Source organism: Dermacentor silvarum, chromosome 10 (assembly GCF_013339745.2).
Source record: "Dermacentor silvarum isolate Dsil-2018 chromosome 10, BIME_Dsil_1.4, whole genome shotgun sequence".
Lineage (NCBI taxonomy): Eukaryota > Metazoa > Arthropoda > Arachnida > Ixodida > Ixodidae > Dermacentor > Dermacentor silvarum.
Window position 1 is genome coordinate 2,205,968 of NC_051163.1, and position 24,873 is coordinate 2,230,840.

General features: G+C 51.1%; 1 protein-coding gene across 1 annotated transcript in view; it reads left to right on the forward strand.

Annotated features, from left to right (window-relative positions):
- The first annotated feature begins 2,049 nt into the window (after positions 1-2,049).
- The window catches only part of LOC119466566 (uncharacterized), a 235,383-nt gene continuing 212,559 nt past the window's right edge, over positions 2,050-24,873 (forward strand). The window contains exons 1-3 of the mRNA XM_049657418.1: positions 2,050-2,107; positions 2,219-2,486; positions 13,631-13,796. Of these exons, the coding sequence (XP_049513375.1) occupies positions 2,050-2,107; positions 2,219-2,486; positions 13,631-13,796 (492 nt within the window). The remainder of the gene's footprint in view (positions 2,108-2,218; positions 2,487-13,630; positions 13,797-24,873) is intronic.

Below are 24,873 nucleotides of genomic sequence, written 5' to 3' on the forward strand. Positions count from 1 at the left end.
CGTTCGGACTGATTGCCAGTTAATATCTTCTCTCACGGTGTTATGGTATAGAGTTTGTTGTCTCACCGGTTCGGTTGTTTGGTCCATGCGCTCTTCTTCGGGTCCTCCGGAGGTTGCATGGAGGGGCTCGACGATCGTAGTTGCTTCGTTCACCATGGTTAGGCCAAGGGCCGACGCGGGAAACCCCGCCGGCGAGACGAGCGGCTGCCGCTACCGGTTAGGGTTCGCGGCTCACCGGTGGCGACGAAACTTCCAAGAATCCTCCTGGGGTCCCTGGTGATTGGATTTCCACTCGGTTGGTGTCCGTACGTTCCTTAGAACGTTAGGCAACTGGTGAGAGCGCTTCCGGGCGTTTTCTTGCGAAAATACCATCGAAAACTAGTGAAACTGCGGAGCCCGATGCGAGCCGGTGTTGACTCGACGCGGCGCGCGTTCCTCCTCTACTACGCCACGAAGCGCACATAGACACTCGCACCACGATGGCAATAAATACCCAACATTAACGAAAGGCCGCGTTTCTAGCGCGTTTCTAACGCGTTTGTGCGAGCGCGTTACGGCCCGTGTAAGAAGCTGGTGTAAGACGCTGTGGCCTCTCCGCCTTACCTTAAACGCGTTTCGAACGCGCTGCCCAAGGCGGTGGCAAGTCAAGTTCAAGTGATGATGATGATAAGTGGTTCTTGAGGGAAAGGGAAAGGTTGGCGCTATCTTCTGCAGCCCTTGAGGGAGCACGGCTCAGCGCCAGTCGAGGAGCGTTTATGAATACGGGGGGGTATACTCTCTCAGCAGTCATGTGATGGCGTCGGCAAACGCGGTGCACGTTCCGGCATGTGTAAATGGCTGCGTAAGACGCTGTGGCCGCTCCCCCTTACTAGAGAGTACTGCACGTTTCTAACGCGTTTGTGCTAGCGTCCCCTTAAGCGGGAGATCCGATGATTCCATCCGGAGCTTCGCCCACTCATCATCATTCACCCCGTGGATATGCAGTGATTTTTTTTCTCTCTCTCTCGCTTTCACATCTTTCTTGTGCCCTATTCACTTCTCACTTCCATATTTCCGGGTGGCAAGGGTTAACCTTGTGTATTATATCCAGCCTTGGATATGTATATATTAGGTTATCGCAGTCACGTACAGGTGACGTCTGCAGGAGTCGTTTTCTTACAAGTCCTGCGTCCCCTTGTAGGGCTCCGTTGCCGAACATTGCACATAATCATATGGCTAGTTGAGTTTGAGTTTATTTAACCACATGGGAGATACATAAAAGTACACATAGACATGGTTAGGTGTGATGGGAAAAAAAGCTGCATTTCACAGCTTGACTGGTCCCATCACCCGGAAAACAAAACAAAATAACAAAATTCCAGGCAGCGGAGAGCGACAACACAAAAGGAACACACATGTGGCCAGTCACAGCAAAGCGTAAAATAAAACTCTGAAATACATCAAAAACATTTAAAAACAAAGCAATAGAGACATTAATGACACTAATTAACCATTACAAAAATGACCTAATATTCATGAATAGCACAATAGCACAATAGCCGCTGTATTAATGACCACTTCAGAGAGCACTCCAATGTAATGAAGGGGTGTGTTGGCTACAGCCGTGCATAGCTCCCGTTGTGTTGTCGTGCATTGTTTGACAAAGGCGCCATGGTGACCAGCGTGAAATACATGATGCCTTTTGCGTCGATATGCCTTCGATATCGCTCCTCACGAAGCAACTCGCGTATCTTGCACGTGGATGAATGCGCCATTGAGATGCGCTGTCTTTTTACATTCTCCATCGTGGTCCTGACAATGTTGATATGTCCTCCTCTCCCTCCTGCCTATTCAAGCCACCATTTATACACCATTTTACGGAAGCGTTTAGGTGCGCCGCCATATTGAGCTGATAACGCTTGTGTTTTCTGTCTTTAACGACGAAGTTTACGGTACTACAGTCGATTCGCAAGCATGAAAGCAGTTGTATATATAAAAGCGTTCATCGTTTCATGACCATGTTACGTGACTTCTCACAAAACTAACAAGTTGTTTATGTAACAGCCCGAGATGGCGGCGCCCATCAATCGAATTGTGCATATATTTCTCAGTGAAATATTGGTTGAAGGTAAGCGCTTCGTCAGTCTCAGCGCTGTTACTCGATGTCTTCAAGCAACCCTAGCTGCCAGGTGCATGGCGAGTTCACGCACCTGACGAGACTTGACGGGGTAACATGCAGGGCTGCACAACCTGACCTACAAGAAGGCGCAGGACATCGCCAAAGAGCTGGGCGACAACATTCGAAAGCTCATCGTCATAGTGGGCGAGCTGGCCACGTCACTGGAGAAAGTGTCGGACGTGCCACCGACCGACTGGATGGGCGTCGGCGACACCATCGCAGCCAAAACAGAGAAGCTCAACCTGGCCGAGATTGCTCCCTTCTGGACATACATTCCAAAAATGAAAGACTTCCGCTCCATAAAGCTGCTCGGTGCCGGAGGATTCGGGTGAGTATTTGCCTTCCTGCAACACAACGTGTCGTAACTACAAAAGGAGTGGAAGCTTCTCCGCGCTTTCTTTTTTCAAACGAAGTTGGTTCTTCCGAGGCACTTTGAGGTAGCTACGTCCTTGTCTCACGTCGTCTGAGGCCTCTTAATTAAAGGTTAATTGGCGGATTCGTCACGCTACACGTGTATACGCCAGCATACGGCAACTGCCGTCTGTAGGAGGCAGTCCCGCGGACGACCCGCACGAAGATCCTAAGATGTCTATGAAACACAGCACCCGTGGCCAAACACTGTTTGGTACCAAACCCGTGGCCAGACCCTGCCACAGCACCCAAGGGTGCCATGGCAGGGTTTGTTAAATCTCCGACACGACGCAGTGCAGGCTCTGGAGTCAGATGGCCAACAACCGTGAGTTTATCAACGTAAGATACGCTTCAGTAGGACAATCAAGGCTTGCGAGCAACGGCCGATCGCGAGACCGATAGAGTATATACGCGCTGCTCTAGGCTAACCGGGTAGCGGTTCACCAAACTAGACGTCGCGGGAGCAAAGGTCCCACGTAATCAAGTCGTAGCGGGCGTGTGAGCATCCACCGCGGCGACGAAGCGCTCAGTTCGGTGCATGTGCGGCCACTGGGAGAGCAATCAGGGAGTGTCCCGGTGTGATATGTGTAGTGCGCGAGACAGTGCAGTATTTGGGAGAAGAAAAGAAAATGACAAAGTGTCCGCGCGCCGAGGCGAATTCCGTGCTAGGTGAAAGACGGCAACATCGAAGACCACCAGGCACGAGAACCCGCGGCGCAAGAAGACAAAATAAAAGGAAAAGGATGCAATCGAAAAAAAAAAAACACGGTGTTCCCAGGGGCCAATCAGAAAAAGATACATTGTCCAGAGCGGCAGAAAAGCGAGGCGCACTGGCAGAAGAGACGGGGGGAGTTGCAGGAAGCGACGCCAGGAGAAGGTCGCCCACCGGACCGGGAGCTGAAGCGTTGGTTTCCGGACCCGAGCCTCCAGGACTTGACCCGACCGGGGCCTCCTGGCAACTTGTTCCCGGGCGTCGAAACTCGCACCGATCGCGGACTGCTGGCCGAACTCGTGCACCCGTAGGCAGAGCAGTCTACGCACAGTTGCCAGAACGCCGCCTCCATCTGCACGTGCCGTCTGCGCGTCCCCTGTCCGAGCTGCAGCTACGCACTGGTTGCCCGTTCATCGGTCAACTCCATCGACATTTTGGTGAACCGAACGCCACTTCTTTCGTCGCCTCGCCTCTGCCCATCCACGTCGAACTGTTCCGCGCGCTTACACTCCTGCTTGCCCGAACTCGCGTCTTGTTGATACCGCTCAAGCTCTGAGTGTGGCTCTTGCTGTCATTTTTTTAATGGAGTGTTTATTTCATGTGGTTCTTTTTACATTAGTTGCATTAAAAGTTTTGTGTGTGTTTTGAAACAAGCGGCTTGTCCTCATTTGGGTTCTCGGAGGCTCCGGTACTGTTTGAAACATCAAAGCGAGAAAAGGACCTGCATCACTAATTGGAGTCCGCGACAGAATGATTTGTTATGCAGGTTCATTCGCTTCTATTCGCCTGATGTAAGGAATGGTGCACTTGACGCCATATATTTGTGAAAGTGAGAAAACTTAAATAGCGCTTGTTACTTCGTATCGTAATTCTGTAGACAAAAGAGCCTTCAACCAGCACATTTCCGGCGGTAGTATCTATAGGTGAACAGCGCGTGCATTTAAAAACCGCTATGTGCGTTAGCGTTCCCCGACGATCGCATTCCGCAACACGAGCGCCCTTAGCGTCTGTATTCCAACCGGTTCCGACCACCGACCATGGAAATGGGCGACAAAGCCAAAAAAAGCTGTTTGCTTTGAAACACTGCATGTTGGTAAGATTTGATGCTCGTCACACACACAAAAAAAGAAATTTGGCTAGTAATGCCCTACACTGTTTCCGGTTGGGTACTACATGGATAATGAGTTCATTCATCAGGGGCGGTATTCTGCAAGAGTCTACCTAGTGGAATGTCCATTTCGGCTGTCGCTGATTGGCTCCTGCTTGCAACGTGCAGGAAGGTGCCAGCCAGTCTCCTTCCTGCATGTCAAGCAGCAGCCAATCAACGACAGCCGAAATGGACAGTCCACTAGGTAGACTCTTGCAGAATACCGCTCCTGGAACCATTTTCTAACAACATCATACAAAGTCAATGCAGAAATTATGCAGAAACCATCGACGATAATTGTAAGCGCGAATAGCCCGAATAAAAAACAAGCCAGCGAGGCGACAGTACCCCCTTCCGCCCATCCACGCTACTCGGTTACGTGCCCTGTTCCTCGGCGCCTTCCCTCTCCTTCCCGGAGCTCCTTCGTGGTAGCCGCGTCCTCTTGCTCTCCCTGGTGCGTCAGCGCATGACGGAACGGTCGCCTGCGCCCGAGGATCCGCCAGGGATTCTCAGAGTCTAAGACGAAAGAGCAAGCGACAGCCCCGCGTTTTACAGCGAAGCTGTTACAGGCTCACTCTTTCATGGTCGCGTACGGATGTAGAAAAAAAATCACCGCATATCCACGACGTGAATGATGATGAGTGGGCGAAGCACCGGGGGATCATTCGGGTAAACCAGAGCTACGGACGAGAGAGAAAGAGAGCGCGCGTCAGGAACGAACGCTCTTGTGCACCGCAGCGCCCCTAGCTACGGACGAGAGAGAGATAGAAAGAGCGCGCGTCGGGAATGAACGCCCTTGTGCACCACAGCGCCCCTAGCTACGGACGAGCGAGAGAGAGAGCGCGCGCTTCGGGAATGAACGCCCTTGTGCACCGCAGCGCCACTAGCTATGGATGAGATAGAGCGCGCGCGTCGGGAACGAACACCCTAAAAGAAAGAGAGCACAGCTGCGGCTCTAGCGGGAGCGGCGAGTACTAGCGTGGCTACAACGGTGCGACGGCGGACAAGGCTCGACCCTAAGGAGCTTCGCCCCTAAAAATGGAGCGGCGCTTTCGCGCTGCGTTTTCCGGACGGCCAGACAACTTAACTCCCAACGACATCTATTGCCTCGGTTACCGCATATATGAAATGCCCTTAGAATTACACAACACTACAATAAAAATAACCTTCGTATAATTCATCATTAGCCTATATTTAATGTCCACTGCAGGACGAAGGCCTCTCCCTGCGATCTCCAATTACCCCTGTCTTGCGCTAGCGTATTCCAACTTGCGCCTGCAAATTTCCTAACTTCATCATCCCATCTGGTTTTCTGCCGACCTCGACTGCGCTTCCCTTCTCTTGGTATCCATTCTGTAACCCTAATGGTCCACCGGTTATCCATCCTACGCATTACATGGCCTGCCCAGCTCCATTTCTTCCGCTTAATGTCAACTAGAATATCGGCTATCCCCGTTTGTTCTCTGATCCACACCGCTCTCTTCCTGTCTCTTAACGTTAGTCCTAAGATTTTTCGTTCCATCGCTCTTTGTGCGGTCCTTAACTTGTTCTCGAGCTTCTTTGTTAACCTCCAAGTTTCTGCCCCATATGTTAGCACCGGTAGAATGCAATGATTGTACACTTTTCTTTTCAACGACAGTGGTAAGCTCCCAGTCAGCATTTGGTAATGCCTGCCGTATGCACTCCAACCCAATTTTATTCTTCTGCAAATTTCTTTCTCGTGATCAGGGTCCCTTGTGAGTAATTGTCCTAGATAAACGTACTCCTTTACAGACTCTAGAGGCTGACTGGCGATCCTGAATTCTTGTTCCCTTGCCAGGCTATTGAACATTATCTTTGTCTTCTGCATATTCATCTTCAACCCAATTCTTACACTTTCTCGATTAAGGTCCTCAATCATTTGTTGTAATTCGTCTCCATTGTTGCTGAATAGGACAATGTCATCTGCAAACCGAAGGTTGCTGAGATAGTCGCCGTTGATCCTCACTCCTAAGCCTTCCCAGTCTAAGAGCTTGAATACTTCTTCTAAGCATGCAGTGAATAGCATTGGAGAGATTGTGTCTCCTTGCCTGACCCCTTTCTTGATAGGTATCTTTCTACTTTTCTTGTGGAGAACCAAGGTAGCTGTGGAATCCTTGTAGATGTTTGCTAAGATATTCACGTATGCCTCCTGTACTCCTTGATTACGCAATGCATCTATGACTGCTGGTATCTCTACTGAATCAAATGCCTTTTCATAATCATATAATTAGACAGATACAATTTCTCCGAAGTCAATTTATTAAGCTTCATTTCAAACAGCAAAATTGTGTGCGAAACTGCGGCTATGTACCTTCCGCATGCTAAGCGGCCGCTGCTTGTTTAAGCTCAGCTTCACGCAGAAAATCGAGTGTTGGCCGCTTACTACTGAGCAGACGAGGCGATTGCTACTATTTAGGACCTCGTTGAAGGTTGCTTTGTCCATTTTCGGTGAAGACGATGCGCGAACGAACACGCGTAGCAGGTGTTTCCTTCGACGCGCGCGTCAGTTCTGCTTCTGCCGAGAGAAAAAAAATAAATAAGTTCCGCCAAAGAGGTTCCGCCGAGATTCGCGGAGAGCAGGGCCATCTGGTGGCGAAACCAAAAAACCAAAATGCCACGTGACTGCACTCTGAACTCTGATTGGCCGACGTGCACGCGACGCGCCGCACGAGGCATTTTTTTTTTCTACTCCGAGTAGAAGCGCGCGACAGCGCGATTTCGTGATGGATCCTGCTGGGCACGCGGCAGAATGACACGCGTGTCCCACCATCCGCGCGTCAATCGCGCCTGAAATCGCGCCATGCGGTTCCGGCTTAACAGTGTCGACAACGGTGTTTAGCCGTTCCGTCACGTAGACATCGCGCTAGCGCTCTTATCAGCTGCCCTTACGACTCTCCATGGCGAGGCCGCGTGCCTGTCGTTCCGAGGAACAACGGAACGAGCGACAGGGAACTGGCGACTGAATCTCCCACGTGAAAGGAGGACAGCGGGAAGGCAGCCTGAGAGGGAGGGGTTGCGGCTTCTGCTCTGCGAGCAACTTGTACTTTGCGCTGCGCCGGGCAGTCACGCGCACCGCATCTTGAAAGCGATCTGCAACACGGCTCCTACCTTTGTATGCGCTGTGCTTTCGCCACTCAGTTTCCGTTGAAGCGATGACTGCATGAACGTAGGCCCGCTGCTGCTGGCGCGCTTGCTCACGCCAGCGTTTTGACAGCGCTTGTGTGCGGTCACACAAACAACGCGCACAACTGTTGTCGATGGCGGCGGCGTTTTGCCCGCGTTCGCACCGAACGCGCGCGGCCTTGGTGACGTGTTTATGAAGAACGTGCCAACCTTTGCCGCACACCCTATGGCGGTGTACCGTAGCGACTATAAGGTCATGGGCCCTATGCTCACTAAATAAATGAAAACCGCCTGATCATATATATATATATAATAGTTCAAATAACCAATTACACCATCACATCTTAATAGTCATAATTGGAAATACATAATTCCCACCATAGTACAGCTTCGCTGGTCTTCTATCTCCACCCCAGTGGAAGGGCTGACAGTTTTTTAACCGCGATTTCCCGGCGTGTTCCCCTTAGAGCAGCGTTGTTTTGCACTCACTTTATGTGCGCGGACACACTGCGCAAGGTGGGAAAGGGCGCTCAACATTACCGGCGGCATGATACTTTACTGCTTCGCAGTGCGCTACGTACGCGAAAGAACAGGGCGTGAGCTTTCCCTTTTACCCCAAAGATAAGAAACTGCGCGTCGCATGACTGCTAATGCTTCGAATGGGTAAGGAAGCGAGCTCATATGTACGTGCAAGCACTTCCGCGAAGACTTTGTGTACGGAGTGCAAATGTTCGGTGACTAGCAGACGACGTTTGACGATCACTCACGTGCAGTGATACATGGCGGCCGGTGCTTTTTACGCCGCTGGTGACCAGTAGGTGATCGACGTTGGGCCGAATGCAATAATAATGCATCACAAAGACTCTCGTTATCGTGCGATACAGAAATTCATCAGCTCGGTGTCCCCAGCGCCCACCGGTGGTGCAAGTGCTGGCAGCCACGCTCTCATCGTTTCAATCGCTGGGCACTGTTCGTAGCCGCAAACCGCCAGCATAACATTTATTTCTAGGCAGGGTGGAAAAGCGCTGCCTTGTGCCCGGAGCCGTGGTGTCACACGGTGCATTTTCGATCGCGAGCGAGCTCGATCGGGACCAAATTTATCGATAGCGATTGGCCCCTCTGTGCAAGCTGCGAAAGGGATTCAATCGTCGAAAAATTGGATCCCGATCTGCCTCGATCGCGATCGAAAATGCGCCGTGTAACAACTGTGTAAGATTTGCGTAATAAGAAGCAGCAGATATGTATTAAAATCGCGCCGCGGACAAACGTCTGCTCGTCGTCACACTGGCGAAAATGTAAAATATTATCTAGCTACAACGTCACAGGTGGAACCCCTGCCAGAAAAATAACAAATCTGAACTCTGTGAATGACGGGCGCACCTACATATGGCTTTAGTGTGTATGCTTAAAATCATGGGAGAAAGGTCGTGGCTGCATGCACCTCAAAGCGTTGGGTTGCTTCCCACAAAACAGAGAAACCACTTGCGTCGTGCTCCGTGGTAGTATGGGTGCTAAGCAGGAATATGAATTTCTGAAGGCTATCTATTTGTCGTGTCAACTGCGGCCCGTTTGTAGATGTGAACCTATAGAATGAATGAAATTACATGGTGGACACGTTGCACTCCTTTCTTGCAGCAAAAATATGTTTCTTTACTGCAAGCACACGCTAAAACCCATTTGATGCTTAGTTTGAATTCGACACGATGGTTTCTGAGATTTTGCAAAAGCAGCGGACTCGGCCTCCGTGGTTTCCATGTCGGTGGCCATAGGAGACGACGCCGGCAATCAGGGTGGTGTCTAAGGCTTTATATGGAAGTTAATTTTTTCGGAACAATTATTTAACATATCTTGCTTGCTGGTTGTTCTCACTGAAAGATCCTACAGGAAGACTTGGTCGCTGGGCGTTACGCCTCCAAAAATATTCGTATTCTGTCATCTACAAATCTGGCCGTCTACACATGGACGCTGATTGCCTGTCTCGCTACCCGGTCGACGAGCCTGCCGACGCCAACAGAAGTACCACCAACGACATTTTATCTGTGTCTGCCTTCGCTAACATCGCCGATTAGCAGTACCTATCGCTGCGAGCACTCATCGCGCGTCTCCACTCTACACCTACCGACGCCTCCGTTCGCCGATATGTCCTCCAGGGTGGCATTCTGTACCGACCTCCCTGGCGGACCTGATCTTCTTGTCGTGCCCAAACATCAACAACGGACTGTGCTCTTTGAGCTCCATGACGCACCTACTGCAGGACACCTTGGGATAACTCGCACGTATACGACCCCGTCCGCCGTCGCTTTTATTGACCCGGTCTCGCTCGTTCCGTCCGACGCTATGTTGCTGCCTGTGATCCCTGCCAGCGTCGGAAAACGCCTCATGTGCTACCTACCGGTCATCTCCAGCCGATCACCGTCCCTGTGGAACCGTTGTTTCGTGTTGGATTAGACCTCCTCGGCACCTTTCCCACGTCATCCTCTGGCAACAAATGGGTAACCGTTGCAACTGATTACGCCACCCGATACGCCATCACGCGGCCTCTCCCAACCAGTTGCGCCACTGACGTCGCAGACTTTCTCTTGGGTGACGTTATCTTGCTTCTTGGCGCCCCGAGGCAGCTGCTTACTGACCGTGGTCGTCACTTACTGTCGAAAGTTATCGCCGACATTGAGCGTTCCTGCTCCACTCAACACAAGCTGACCACCTCATACCATCCTCAAACCAATAGACTGACGGAGCGGTTCAACCATACCCTCACAGGTTTGCTGTCCATGTACGTTTCCAAGGGCCACCACGACTGGGACATTGTCCTTCCTTACGTCACATTTGCTTGTAATTCTTCTCGGCCGGATACCGCCGATTTTCTTCATTTTATCTACTGTACGATCGCGAAGCGACCTTGCCCCTTGATACTGCACTTCCTCCTGCTGCGACCTCAACAAGCGAGTAGGCCAGTGACGCCGTCGCCTTCGTCGACCATGCACGCCAGCTTGCCCGCCAGCTTGACTGACGGCCTCGCAAGCCAGTGTGCAGCGTCTGTACAACGCCCGCCACCGTGACGTATACAGTTTTCGCCTGGTGCGCTCGTGCTCCTGTGGTCGCCCTCTCGTCACGTCGGAACCCGCCGGGGTAGCTCAGTCAGCTAAGGCGTTGCGCTGTTGAGCACGAGGTCGCGGGATCGAATCGCGGCCGCGGTGGCCGCATTTCTATGGAGGCGAAATGCAAAAACGCCCGTGTGCTTGCGTTGTAGGGCACGTTAAAGAACCTCAGGTGGTCAAAATTAACCCGGAGCCCTCCACTACTACGTGCCTCATAATCAGAACTGGTTTTGGCACGTAAAACCCCAGAAAGAACGTCACGTCGGACTTTCCGAAAAGCTCCTTTCGCGATACACGGAGCCCTACCGCGTGCTGCGCCAAGTGACATACGAAATTGCTCCTGTCAGTTTGACTTCTCCCTCTACTCTGGCATCCAGTGATGCCGTGCATGTCAGTAGGCTCAAGGCCTACTACACCGCTTCCGAGTCCGGCCTTTAGTTGCTCCGGGACGGCGCTTGTGCCGCCGGGGGTAGTGCTACGGACCAGTATTTACGATGACGAAGAGGTGAGCAGTGTGAGGACGACGACTATGAAGATTCGAGGCTATAGCGTGGGCTGTTCGCCAAGTGCGGCGTATTTGTTTCTAAATATGCTTGTATATAGCTTCTCGTCTGCGTCTTCCTACGTAACAATATAAAAGCATCAGTCTCAATTACGAGTAGTTGAAAGCTGTTAAAACCGCTCAGCCCCGTAAGTGCTTTGCTAAAAGTTGTGTTATCTCCTTCAGAATGTTAACTATTCGCTTGCCATCCACTAAATAAAATCTGTAAGAACAAGAATGGCAACACTGGTCCTAGCCTCACTCGTCATGAGTAGCCATTGAAGGTGACGTTTATACCAGTGCCGAATGTGCGGACATTATTTCGGTGCCACATTATTCCTTGAGACGGGGCACACGACTCAGTGGTACGTGCACGTGATCACGTCCCGTTGCTTTCCCTCACAGAGCTATTGTACACTTGGCACTGATTCTTAAGCGGCCGCATTATTAAAGTGCGATCATTACTTGTCGTTCGCTCAATCAACAGCTGCCTTAAACTGCGGTTACTATATATCGACCGCTATCGAAGCTGGAAACACGGGAAGAAGTGTCCTTACATAACTTTATACCCAAGTTCGGCTTTATACTCAAGTTCGCGCACCTGACCCTTCTCTGGATCGCACCGCGCCAGCAGTCGCTCACTTTCACAGCAGCAGTCAGAGCGGTGACCCGCAGTGAGTTGCGACCACGGCGGCATCATGCCCGGGGGAGTAAGGTGTTCATTCACCTTAGGTTCGTATACCAACAAAGACGACAACAACAGACAAAACAAAGCCACGGCAGCTGAGTGCTCCGCACGGCCGAGGCGAAAACCGCACAATAGGGTAGCCATGCAAGAAGCTGGCAAGGGTCCACTGGAGCTCACCTAGGGTGGATACGGGCCCTGGAGCGGTGCAGGGCGACGGAGGTCGCCGCGGCTGAATGGAGTTGCGACTAGTCAGCCCAAAGATGCATCGGGGGAATCGCGCTTCTCCCGAGGGTTCCAAGAAGGCCGCGGCGTCGCGGACAAGTGCGAAAAGCAGCGTCGAAACGCGCCCGCTACCCTCCGCGAGCGAGCACGTGATCATCGCGTGATAACCGCGCGGCATTCCCACATCCAAGGTAGCGAAGCACAAACAAACAAGAGGTACACAGTGGCAATCGTCGACACGAAAGCCCAGAAACAATTTACAGCATCCGTCAGGGCAGGGAATACGGCGGCTGCCGAAATTTTCGCCGTGGTAATGGCCTTCGCTCACGCGGAACGCTCGCAAAAGAGCGCCACCACAATCACAGACTCACAAGAAGTGTGTCGCATGCTTCTCAGGGGCCACGTGACCAAAACAAGTCACTCAATAATACCGACAAAATTCGCCCATCATCACCTGATCATATGGTGTCCAGGCCACACGGGACTGCACGGCAACGAACTGGCCGATTCGCTAGCCCAAGGAATTATTAACCGGGCAGACTCGACTGGGACGGGAAGCCACCGCAATAACCCTAATCCAACGAATGCCCGAGAGATTCTCGCTCATCAGCGTACAACCACAAAGAAATACCCTCCCCCCCCACGCACAACTCAGTGGAGAGCAACTGCCGCCAGCTGGCGCAACATTCAGACCCCCGCCTTAAATTACAGAATTCCATGTGCCCCACTCGCTACAGGGTCGACTGTCCGTGGTGTGGCGGTATATCAACACTACAAAACATTAGATGGGATTGTGAATAACACCCGTTTGATAAAACACGCCACACAATGGAGCAATGAGAGAGACAGCTAACCAGCTCAGGCCTGATGGGACAACAGTCCTTCATAGAACAGGTCAAGCGGGCGGCCGAGGCCAGTGGGGCCCTGGACCAAAGGGGCTCCGACCATTCCACCAAAATGGTTTTGAACGATAAACGTTTTCTTCTATTTTAGCGGAATTTGTTGTGACTGGTTGTTATAACGTTTCGAATCGCGGATTGAAGCATGCAACAGTTCCTCTACAAAGCACGTGAAAATGAGGTGTGCAATTTACAGCACAACAACGCGCAAACGGTGTCGTTGGCCCTATTTCTTGCGCTGCGATTAACAGTATGCCACTGAGGCTCACGTACTTTTGTCACGTCTTGCATACACCCCCGAACAAGTGCTTTTAATTTTTCTTGGCCGTATACGAAGCAACTGGTGTAAATGGACTATTTCGATGAAGCGATCAAATGGTGACGTGACAAGTTAATAATTGTACAAAAACAATGCAAGGAACAACGCCTAATAAGGAAGGCAGGAATTGGCATGGAGCGAATCATGCCCTAGGTGGCCGTAAATAAATGGTTAACTTGCAGGCGCATGGGCGAGCATGCGGACCAACGGCACTGCTCTCACCCGTGCATAATAAGATGAAAGATAAACGACTTTGGCACAGCTCTGAGCCGCACGTAACTTGTTCCGCAGTGCTGTCTACAAAGCGGCTTACAAGCCGACAAACCTGATCTGCACGATCAAGCTGGTGGCGTGCGACCGCTTCCAGAGGCACAAGCAGGCTTGTATCGACAAGGTGGTTGCCTCCATCATCCGGAGCCCCTTCCTGGTCAAGTACTACGCCTGCTACTGCACACGCGTGAGCGCTGTTTCTTGCTATGTACACTTTTTTCAGGATGACGGTAATATAGTTGGCGAGCGAGCCCATTCACTTATGGTGCAAGCTGAATGCATTGCAGTAAACGATCCGTATATATATAGGGCAGCTAATTCGGCTATAGCTACAACTCACGCGATGGTTCAGAGCGGGTGAAAGCGTGCTTAAATTGAATGTCGCGGTTGTTGTGGTTCATAATGTCGGCAGATCACGCTTGAAATGTAAGCACGAGCTTTGTGCTGTGTCCGCTGGGTCTCCTGCAGTCGGCGACGTGGCACCACCATGTGTGCCTGCAGCGCAATTCGGTGCAGCTTGACCATGCGTGTGAATCCACATCTGGCTAACGGCAGCAGTTGACTCCCACCGCTGGCTTCAAAAGAAGCGTTTGTTCAAACAATTGTCATAAAGGTGCTGCGCGTCTTCATCCAGGGATTTCGTACAATCATTTTCGCGCTAAGTTAGTCCGGCGCGGCTTACTGGTGCACCTGCCCGCTCGCTTAACCGGTGAATGAATGAATGAATTCTTTTATTAAGACAAGGGAGGACCGAAGGTCGCTGGTGGGGGAGGAGGGACATACGAGGAGAGGTAGACACCCACTAAATCGCGCGAGCCAGGCCGCTAGCAACGCCGAAGTGGGCAAATTTTACTAGGTGATCGGGGTTTTCGAGAATGTCGTTCTGTAAAGCTTCAATGTGGCAATGCGGAAAGATATTGCTGTCGTCTCGATAATATTGTTGCGGAAGGATAGGAAGCAAGAGAAGAAGAAGATCGAGAGACACTGGCTGCTGCGTGTTGTTGCTGGTCAGCCATCTTGACCACGCTAACCCTACTCGTGTATATATTGTAAATACATCCAGTCTTACTCCCAACATCCCCGTAACATATTTAACGTAGGACAGTGTAAAATGAGATGCTGCAACTTTGCTTCGCATACGGAGTGGCAGAATGTGCATATTGGGGGGTCAGAGGCATCAATGCACTTCTTTTGGTCAGCCAACGTCTGCCATTTGTGAATTCTGTCAGGGGTAGTAGCTGTGTTGGCAAGTACTGTATTAATGAATATTTCCTGGGATCGGCTGAGGGCGAGGTCCTTAAACATGTGAGGAGGAGTAGGATGTTTGAGTCTCTCCCTGTTAGCGTACTTGAGCAAGCGACGTATTCGTGCCATTTAGAAATGAGAGTGCGGCGGCAAATCCGCATAGGGGTGGGCACCAAGGTCGGGAGACCCGCATAAGAGAGGTTGAAGACGAAAAGGTAAAACTCCAGATTGTGAGGTGGCGAGACCATGCGCCACCTCGTTACCTGCCCCCTGGGCCCCCACGCGTCCCGGCGTCCAGGCGACCCTAACGTCAATGCCATTCTTCTGCTTGTGCTGTAGAATATGGCGGTTGCGTGTAGAATATGGCGTTGCTGTAGAATATGGGGTCCTCAATGTCGTTTAATTCTTCGAATAAGTCGGTGTAGATGGTGGATGGCGCTGCACTGTCTTGTATGGCGGTCCAGATGGCCAAAAGTTCTGCCTGTGCAGGTGTCGCGTAGTTTAGTGTGCAAATGTAGCGCCTGGCCTCACCGGTCGAGGGTTTGTACCAGGCCAGAGCCATGCGGTCGCCATCGAGTGCGGCGTCAGTAAATATTGCGTTAACGTCGTACCGATTGTGTTGGTGAGAGAGGCGCTGTCTGGCCGTAGTGGCCCCTGTTGCGAGTGGCGTAGACATCTTGGAGGGGTAAAGGGTAGGAAAAGCAAGGGTGGTTTCTTCGCCTGCAGTGTTCCGCGGTTCTATGCGGACGCGTCGGGTGTCCCACAGCAGTGTGTCCTGGCCCTGTGTCGTGAGATGCAGTCGATTATTCAGTGATGTCTGAGCATGTTTGATGAGGTCGTCGATGGGTGGCAAGAGCATCAAGTCTTGTAGTTTGCGTATATTCGTGAACTTCGGGAGACCTGTAATTGTCCGAAGGATTTGTCGGTAGAGTACTTGAATGTTGTTTTTTTTTTCGGGCTGTTTTTGATGGTATTACGACTGTGCTTCCATAGGTGATTTGACCAATTGCTATGGATCTGATGAGAGTGGTGCAGGCTGCCTTCCGTGCCCCACCGAACGTGTTGGAGACGCGCTTTATAGTTTGCAAGTGCCTGGGCCATTGCTTTTGGAGCTCTGTCGTCCAAAATTGTCCCGTATTGCAATTGTTAATGGGAAACCCCAAGAATTTTAACGTGACCGTGGGTGGCCCTGAGTTCATGCTGACCCAATGTCAACATTATTGCCTTTTGTGGCAGGAGGCCGCTATCGTCTGCCATTGACACATAGAAGTTGCGCTTTCTCAGGTGCTAAGGTGAGTCCCAGTTTAGGAAGGGTGTCTTCGAGTGCAATAAGGGTAGCTTGAAGTTCGGTGGCCATGTGCTCAATGTTCCCGCCATAGCATTGTGCTTCTGTCCAAATGATTATATCATCCGCATATATGGTATAGTGGGCGCTAGTGCTTGTCTCTAGTTCGCGGGCCATACTAAGCATCGCCACATTAAAAAGCAGCGGTCCGAAAATCGAACCCTGAGGGACTCCTCGATCAAGATAGTAAGTGGCTAGAACAGCATTGCTGTTGCTGCGAAGTCGAATGGGTCTGGCTTCAAGAAATCTTGCGATCCAGTTTATATGTTCGTGGGCTGGGATATATTCTTCCTAGATTTGAGAGAATTTGATCTTGCTTGACATTGTCAAATGCTTTCCACATGTCGACAACTAGGATGTAGTCCGGCGGCCCACTCCGTGAATTTCTATTTAGGACCCTCCGAAGCAACCAGAGGTTATTATGGGTCTCATGTTGGGTCTAAACCCGGCTTGGGACGGATGTAAGCCTGGTTTGCGATATTCGATGTAGTGGGTATCCTGGTATGTATCAACCGCTCAGTGAGCTTACATATGGTTGGTGTAAGCGATATTGGGCGGAGATTGGCGATTTTTGTAAGTCTTTCCTCCGTTTTGGTATCGGATTACTGACAGGCGCATGTGATCCGGTACAAATCCTTGCGACCACTGCTTGTTTATGACTTCTAGGAGAGCCATTTCAGTTTCTTCTGACAAGTTTCGCAACATTTTCCAGGTAATACCATCATGACCTGGTGCACAATCACTTCTACCCTGTTTAATGGCGGCATGAAGTTCTCCCAGCGTAAACGGGGTATCTAGGTCAGGGCTCGGAGAGTCTAGCTTTGGCGTTTCGAGGGGCGCGGGCGGCGTAGTGCTTGCGTGAGGGAAGAATGTTTTTATGATTTACTCTTCGTGCTTGTCGGTGCCGTGTCGAAGTGTAAGGGTTTCTAGTGGGGATTGTGCTGTGCCTTTGCCAAGCATTTTGCGATGGATCCCCCAGAGCTGTTTCATGCCGTTGATCTTGCCTAGTCGCTCGACTGAGGTCTTCGCCATGCTGCCTGATAAGCTCGAAGATGCTTCTGATGCGACGGAGAGTCTGATACCTTATACCATTGGTCTTGTACTTCTGTGTGAGCTTGCTAGCTTTCTTCCAGAGAGCAATCATCGGGGAGTAGATTGCTCCCTCGTCTTCTTCCCCAAGTGTTTCTTCGGTGGCAGAATTGAGGTTGTCGTGCATAAGCTGAGTGAATTCTTCAATGGATTCGAATTTATCTCGGACGCCCTCTCGGAAGTGGGACCAGTTGATAGTGCGAATGTGTTCGCGTTGTTTGCGAATGTTCTTATTGATGGTGAAAATAATGGGGTAGTGATCACTGCCCCATGTGGTAGGATGAGTTTCCCAGCGTTTTACTGCTTTCGTGGTGGCAATGGTTAAATCGGGCGTCGTATCAGCTTGCTTCGCATGAAGCCCTGCTCGGGTATGCACCCCTATGCTGTTGCAAATATGAAGCGGTAATGACTCTTAATTCATCAACCAGGATGCGTCCTCTTGAATCGGCGGTGGCATATCCCCAAATACCATGTTTGGCATTGAAGTCGCCTCCTATGATGATCTGAGTGCCTCGTGTGACAGCTTCGGAATCCATGCGTTCGGCGATGTGGTGCCACTACGTGGTCGGTAGTAGACCGAGGCCACCACCAACGAGTGCTGTTTGCCTTTGCCGGGTAAAGCAAGCTTGACTGCCACGATCTCCCTGTAATGATTGCTAGCCTGCGTTGTATCCCTGAGTATTGCAGTACATGACTTGTGAACTAATACTGCTGCCTGCCCTTTCTGCAACGGCACAAGGTCTGTGCCCCTTCCGGAAACGCGAGTGATTGCTGGGTGCGTGAAGGCCTGATAATTATGTATTGAAACTGGGCCCCTAGTTTCCTGAACCAGAATGATGAGGGGTTTGCATTAATCAACTTGATACTTTAACGCTTGGACATTCTGAGAGATGCTCCTGCAGTTCCACTGAATACATATATTGTTGGGAGTTTTCATCATTAATCCCTGCTGCGGTTGCGGGCTCGCCGCCAATTCCTCTTGTATTCGTCTAAAGTAGCCTTATGCTGGGCAAGCTCCCGCTCGTTGACCTCTTTGTGTTGCATGATAACCCGTTCTTGTTATTCGATGGCTCGCTCAATTGCCTCCATACGGGAGTTCAATTTCTCGAGAAGTTGCATGATGGTGTCCATTGCCCGGTCCGCTGTAACGGGAGATTTTCTTTCGAGAGAAGCAGGGGCGCACACTGCGTTTCGGTGTTTGACAGCGACGTAGCTTTAGATCGCAAGGTGTGGTGGAATTAGAGAAGGTTTTTAGGGGGTGCTGGAGCAAGTGCTTTTGTAGCTTTTCCGAGCTATGGTGGGTTGATTGCTGCTTGTGCGTGTTGTCCTTGGGAGGCTTGTATACAAGATGTGATCCGCTTTTGCATAGCACCTAATTTCTGCTGTATTAAGTTTTCTATTTGTTCCTGGAACTTGCTCCAGGCACCTGCCGAGACCAATTAGACTTGCTCGAAGCGTTCGATTTTATCCTCACATTTGCTGTTACTTTTCGCTCTGTTTGAAGTCATTACCTGCGACCATGTCTTGAGAGGAGTGCTTGTGCTATTAACTAGCGGTGGTTCCTGCTCTCCACGTTCTGTTTCAGTAGCAGGAGATTTCTTGGGAGGTGGCGAGCTTGCGGCTTTGCATGCTCTATTGGGGCAGTTGGGGGCCAAAGAAATATGCCCCGCTGCCTGGCAGGCAACGCAGAATGGTGTCTCTTCACATTGGCTATCTTCCTTATGTGTTCGACCGCAGTGACGACATACTGCCGGCGAGGGGCAGAACTTGGCCATGTGGCCCAGCCCGGAAGCATGCCAGGGCCCTAGGTCGGTGCTCGTACACTGGGACAATTTCGTAGTCCAAGGAAAGCATTGTAGGAGGATGTGGCGTATCAAACGTGACCAGAAGCATCTGTGTCTTTTCCATGATTCGAAATCCCAGAATGTTAGCAGATTCGCAGCGAATGTGATTGGCGATGTATTCCTCGGTGTGCTCCGGTCGAATTTTCACGACCCCCCTTGCTAGTGACTTCAGCAGGTTGGGTTGCATCCACTATTTCAACAGGAATCCTACACGCATCACCCGAAGTTCCCGGCGTTAGTGTGAGCTCGCGCTGTACCAGCAAATTGTTCAAGTGCTGTTGATCTCAAATGGAAAGTCTAACTGCATTGGCTTTAGGTATGTACCTAAATTCCGAGTGTTCGGCTGCATCGATAATTGGAGTAGTTTGTCCAATGAGGCGGGTAATGGTTGACTTTGGGACCTCTTCTATAGACATTTGATTAAGCGGCCTGACGAGCACGAAAAAATGAGGCCTACTCACCCGCTCCGATCGCAGTTCGCCCTTGAGTCTTCGCGTCGTGTATCTGCGGTAGTTGACCGGGCTCCAGTCCGATGTGCCATCATCTTCGTGATCCATGTTGTCCTCCAGGCTCGTCGTCGTGAGCGGCGTCGCCGTTCACGACGACGAGCGGCGTCGCCTTCGCGTCTACCTCAGATACCGGGCGCGTTCCCGGCCGCGTTGAGTTGGCGTTCCGATGTTCCACGGTGATTTCATTCGTATGAGAGGTCATGGTTGAATCCGTGAGACGTTCTAACTGCTGAATTGAGCCTGCGATGCGTAGAGGGGTGTTCATCGAGTCCATTATGCAGTTGGCCTACCCGCGACGGCCAGCTGGCATGGCCGCACTCGATCTAAGCCTACACCACGGCGCTACGTCACGAAAATGCGGTGGCGCTGTCGTCGGAATTTAGTTTCGCTTGGTAGGCACTCCGCCGCCGAGCCGCCGCCCGTGTCGCGCCTACCACAGCAGCCGCTGGGTTTCGCGGGTGGTTGTGCGGTTCCATCTGTGAGGTCTTTATTCTATGATTTTACAATGAAAGAAACGCAGAATGTGGATGAGCTGAGTTGCGTCGAAATACGCAAGAGACTAAAGTTTTCATAGGTTTCCTGTTGATGAAAACCGTCGCAAGCAATGGGCCGCCGCGGCAAAAAGCGAAAGTTGGATTATGATACCAGATCATCAATTATGCGCAAAACATTTCGTAACCGTTAAGCTTCTCTTTTATTTTGATTGGCGTGCATTAGCCGATCTTAAGATCGTTACGATATTAGGATCCTTATTAGCGTGCCATTATAATTGCTTGCCGCACTGTGGGAAAGCTAGATTAGGATTAGCCTTGAATGTAGGTCGAGCGAGCAGATGCCCCACAAAACACGTCACGTACATTCGAATTTGTTTTCATCTCAAAGAATTGAGTCACCAGCAGTGTAAATATCCTATCACACGTTCACATACGCAGGCAGCAGGGTCACAGCTGCGTTTATTGCAGTGTGGAAGTCATAAATGCGCCTAAACGTGTGAGTTAAATTTCGAGCGCGAAACAAAATGTACAGTGTTAGTACAGAGTTGGAGCGATCGGACGGCCGCATACAACAGCTAGCTCACATTGCGCGGGCCTACACAGGCGGCGTCGCCGTAGGGCCGGTACCTTGCCGGTGCCATCACCGAGGCGATCGCTTCTATCGCCGCTCACGGTGACGTAGAAATCGGCTACAACTTGTTTTTAACATAAAATAGTTCTTAATAGAAAAGCTATCTCGAATTTGCACGTGTTTCGTAAAGCAGCGCCCAGTACTAAACCACTGGCGCGATCCGGAGCAACGACCCGACGGCATTTCGTCTCGCAGACGGAAACCGAAGCACCGGCCGTCTCAGCGAGGCGGCTCGGCTGGCTTGCAAGTACTAAGTTTCGTTTGTTATTCGCACCAACGACACCGACAAAACCGATTCATTTAAGCCCACATTAATCGTGTTGTCGAAAATAAGCGCACAGTGATGAGCAGCAGGCCAGGCCGCAAGCGCTGTCGGCCGTCACTGCGGCGGTCAACGAGCTAGGCCTAGCGTCTCGTTCGGCCGTATCGCGATGGGGGCAAGATGCAAGAACGTGCATTGGGTGCACATTAAAGAGTCTCACGTAGTCAAACTTAATCCGGCGCCCTCATTACTGTGTGCTTCATAATGAAATCGCGGTTTTAGCTCTCCCACCCCATTAAAAAAAAATGCCCCATCCGCGAGTGCAAGCGGTGGCGGCGAACGTGGGCGGAGCCAAACGTTGGGCGGAGCCTACGCGACGTCGCTATAGAGCCTAAAATATATCGACGGTGCCTACCGCTGTTTACAAACATGGTGTAGGTCTATAGGCGTACCCCGTCGATTCGGAGCACAAGTTGTCCATTGAAGAACACGTCCGAAAAATGATCGAAAAGGGACACTGTCTACTCACTCTGGAGGGGTTCACGGTCCTGTGCACCAAGATTCGTAAGTACGCTGTGAGAATATTCGCCGAACCGCTGAAAAAACGCAGAGCCCATACCAAGCACGTCTGATCCGGCTGCGGGTTCGAAGCGCCCCCAACCGCTGAATGCACAGTGCTCGTGATACCCATAGTAGAGGAGCCTCTGGCAAGTTCCGTGGACAGTTGCTGCACGGTGTGAAACGATCGCCTGCGTCCGATTCCTATAGAGTTTCACGCTATAACTCTATGCCGATTCCCCTCTGATGAATTTATTGCGCAAGGACAGAATGGTTTATTGAGGTAGTAACTATGCAAACACTGCAGGCATGCCCCGGTACACTGGCCGGTACTGGTCGAAAGAACCTCGCGTTCGGCTGGTTCTTTTCGATCGTTCCCACGTGTAGCGTTTTCTCCGAGCCCCGTCGACGGAGCGTTTCCGCCGCGTCATCACAACACAGCGCCGTCACTGTTGATGGTTCACCATAACCTGGCGTCTCATCGAACGCTCGTCCCACCAGCACGTCAGCTGTATTTCCCGGGAGCGCTGAGAGCTTCGGCTAGGCGAAATCGGACGTTTCCTGTAGTCACGTGGTTTAGCCTCTGCCATTTTCTCCTTCGAGAGCACTACGGCTTGCGTGCTTGTCTTCTGCCTCTGAGTTCGAGGAAGCCGGATATGCTCGACTGTGATTCGGAGGATGGAGGCGACCAGTCGAAGATACCATAAGAAAATCATCGTAGATGGGTTCTCCTGGAATCCAAGCGCATTTCCGCCGCCGGCGTGATGTTCCGCATCAAGTGCCACAACAGCGTGGCCGCACGCCGTATGCTGTAGGTGCGAGTGAAAGCGTGCGAGGATGAACCGAGGATGGTGGCGTGTGCGCGCAAGGGAGCAAGCCAGGTCCGACGAGGCGGCGTAGCCAAAAGCTCAGAGAAGTTGTAGCCCAAATGTAGCCAAACACAAAAGAGGGCAAACATTTTCGTTGCCAAATATAGCCATTTTTATTTGCAGTTTTATTTTTGTATACATTTTCACATTCGACTACGGCAATCCTTTTTTGCACAACCTGTCGTAACAAAATGTCCGTGCCGCCGTGACTGTCGGCCCTTGACATCAACAACAGCGACATCATGCTTGCGCAGAACACTTTTTGGTTGGGCCCGAAAGCTCTCAAATTCCAGCGAATCGCTGCAGAAGGCGAAATCAGCGCTTTTATTTTATGACAGATAGTACTAACTTATTATGTTTTAGTTATTTACATAATATTAACTACAAACTCTGCTTTTTAGCTGTCGTGAATGCAAAATAATGTTTAGCATCATCGATCTCTCACGTCATCTCTTCAGCTGTCCAGCGATCTCAGACGTGCTCACGGCTTCTTTTTTTATTGCGATAGCAATTATATGGACACTCCAAAGCGGATTTCTGCCGTCAGCGTCGCCGTCGCCGTCGCCGTCGCCGTCGCCGTGAGGTTCCGTATGACGTCAACGGCGATGAAATCATTGCCCCGCTCCGGACGCTGTATGTGCGAGTGAAAGGGCGCGAGGGACGCGCGCTTTCACGGGGAGCGAACGCACGTCGGAAAGCCAACGCGCGTTCTGCGCCGTGTTCCCTGAAGGGCTGCAGAATTAAGCGTCTCTTTCCTCCTTTACAATCACCATATATAGAGAGCAAACGCGCCTTCTTCTATCGAGCGAAAGGCCGGGGGTGGGGGGCGGGAGGGAGGGAGGGGAGGCGACGTTTAGCTGCGGCACCAAATGCGTATTTATATAAACATGTTGCGAGGTGAAAAGGTGGGTAAGATTTCCGACGCTGCTCGATGAGCGTCCCATTCTGATCTTGTCGAAAACCTCCGAGCCGCCCCCAGAGGCACCGGCAACAGTCACCAACGCCGCGCGCGTTCGGTGCGAACGCGGGCAAAACACCGACAGCGTCGACAACAGTTCTGTGCGTTGCTGCTGCATGTCCAAGTTTATACAGCTGATAAAACCACTATCCTTACTCCGTATAGCTTCTACTAATTTGCTATCGCAATTGATGCTTCGCCTTTCGGGCGAAACTGCGATATTTTTTTATGAGGTAAAACAAGTCTTTCGCGCTATGATATCTCGTGTTATTTGTCTCATCGTCCTATCTTGTCCTTTTCAATTAGCTTGGCCCGGGTTAGCTGGTACGCTCTATATACTGTCCATTAACATCAACCTGGCCGCCATCTTAGGTGTCTAGCATGGCAAGAACATGCGTTAAAATAAAGTGTCAGACAACAGATGCCACTTGCTGTCTGAATCGGTGTAAGCGAAGCTTTAAAAGATTACTTCTCAAAACGGTACACCAGTGTAAGAAGCGCGCAGTCGTTTTCGGCGACTAGCACGTCCCGAACGTAATTCGCTCGAAATGATAAAAGCCGCAATGGTGCACAAAGAGCAAAGGTAAACAACAAATTGATAACAGTGGTTATGTTGTGAAAACCGGTTACTGTCAAAAAGCAAACCATGTTGATGCGCTAATAAAGTTTTAGAATATAGGGGCCCCCTAAAATTTGGGGCCCCAAAGAGCTTAGCGGATGTTAGCGTTGGGGCATAAATATAAAAATAAAATATACCATTTTATTGCGATAGCAATTATATGGACACTCAAAAGCAGATTTCTGCCGTCGGCGTCGCCGTCGCCGTCGCCGTGAGGTTCCGTATGACGTCATTTGGAGATGAAATCGTGGCGCTGAGCCGTGCTCCCTCAAGGGCTGCAGAAGATAGCGCCAACCTTTCCCTTTCCCTCAAGAACCACTTATCATCATCATCGCCGCGCGCCGAACGCTGTATGTGCGAGTGAAAGGGCGCGAGGGGCGCGTCTTTCACGGGGAGTGAACGCACGGCGGAGAACAAACGCGCGTTCGGCGCCGTGCTCGCTTAAGGGCTGCAGAAGTAGGCGTCTCTTTTCTCCTTTACAATCACCATATATGTAGAGCAAACGCGCCTTCTTCAGACGCGCGAGAGGCCGTGGGGGAGGGGGAGGGAAGGGAGGCGACGTTTAGCTGCGGCACCAAGTGCCTATTTATATCACAGGCTCCGGCAACAGTCACCAACGCCGCACGCATTTTGAGCTAACGCGGGCAAAACGCCGATGGCGTCGACAACAGTTCTGCGTGTTGCCGATGCTGCTGCATGTCCAAGTTTATACAGCTGATAAAGCTAATATCATTACTCCGTATAGCTCTCTACAAGTTTGCTATCGCAATTGATGCTTCGCCTTTCAGGTGAAACTGCGACAATTTTATGATAAGAAGAGTAATTTAGATTTTCGCGTTTA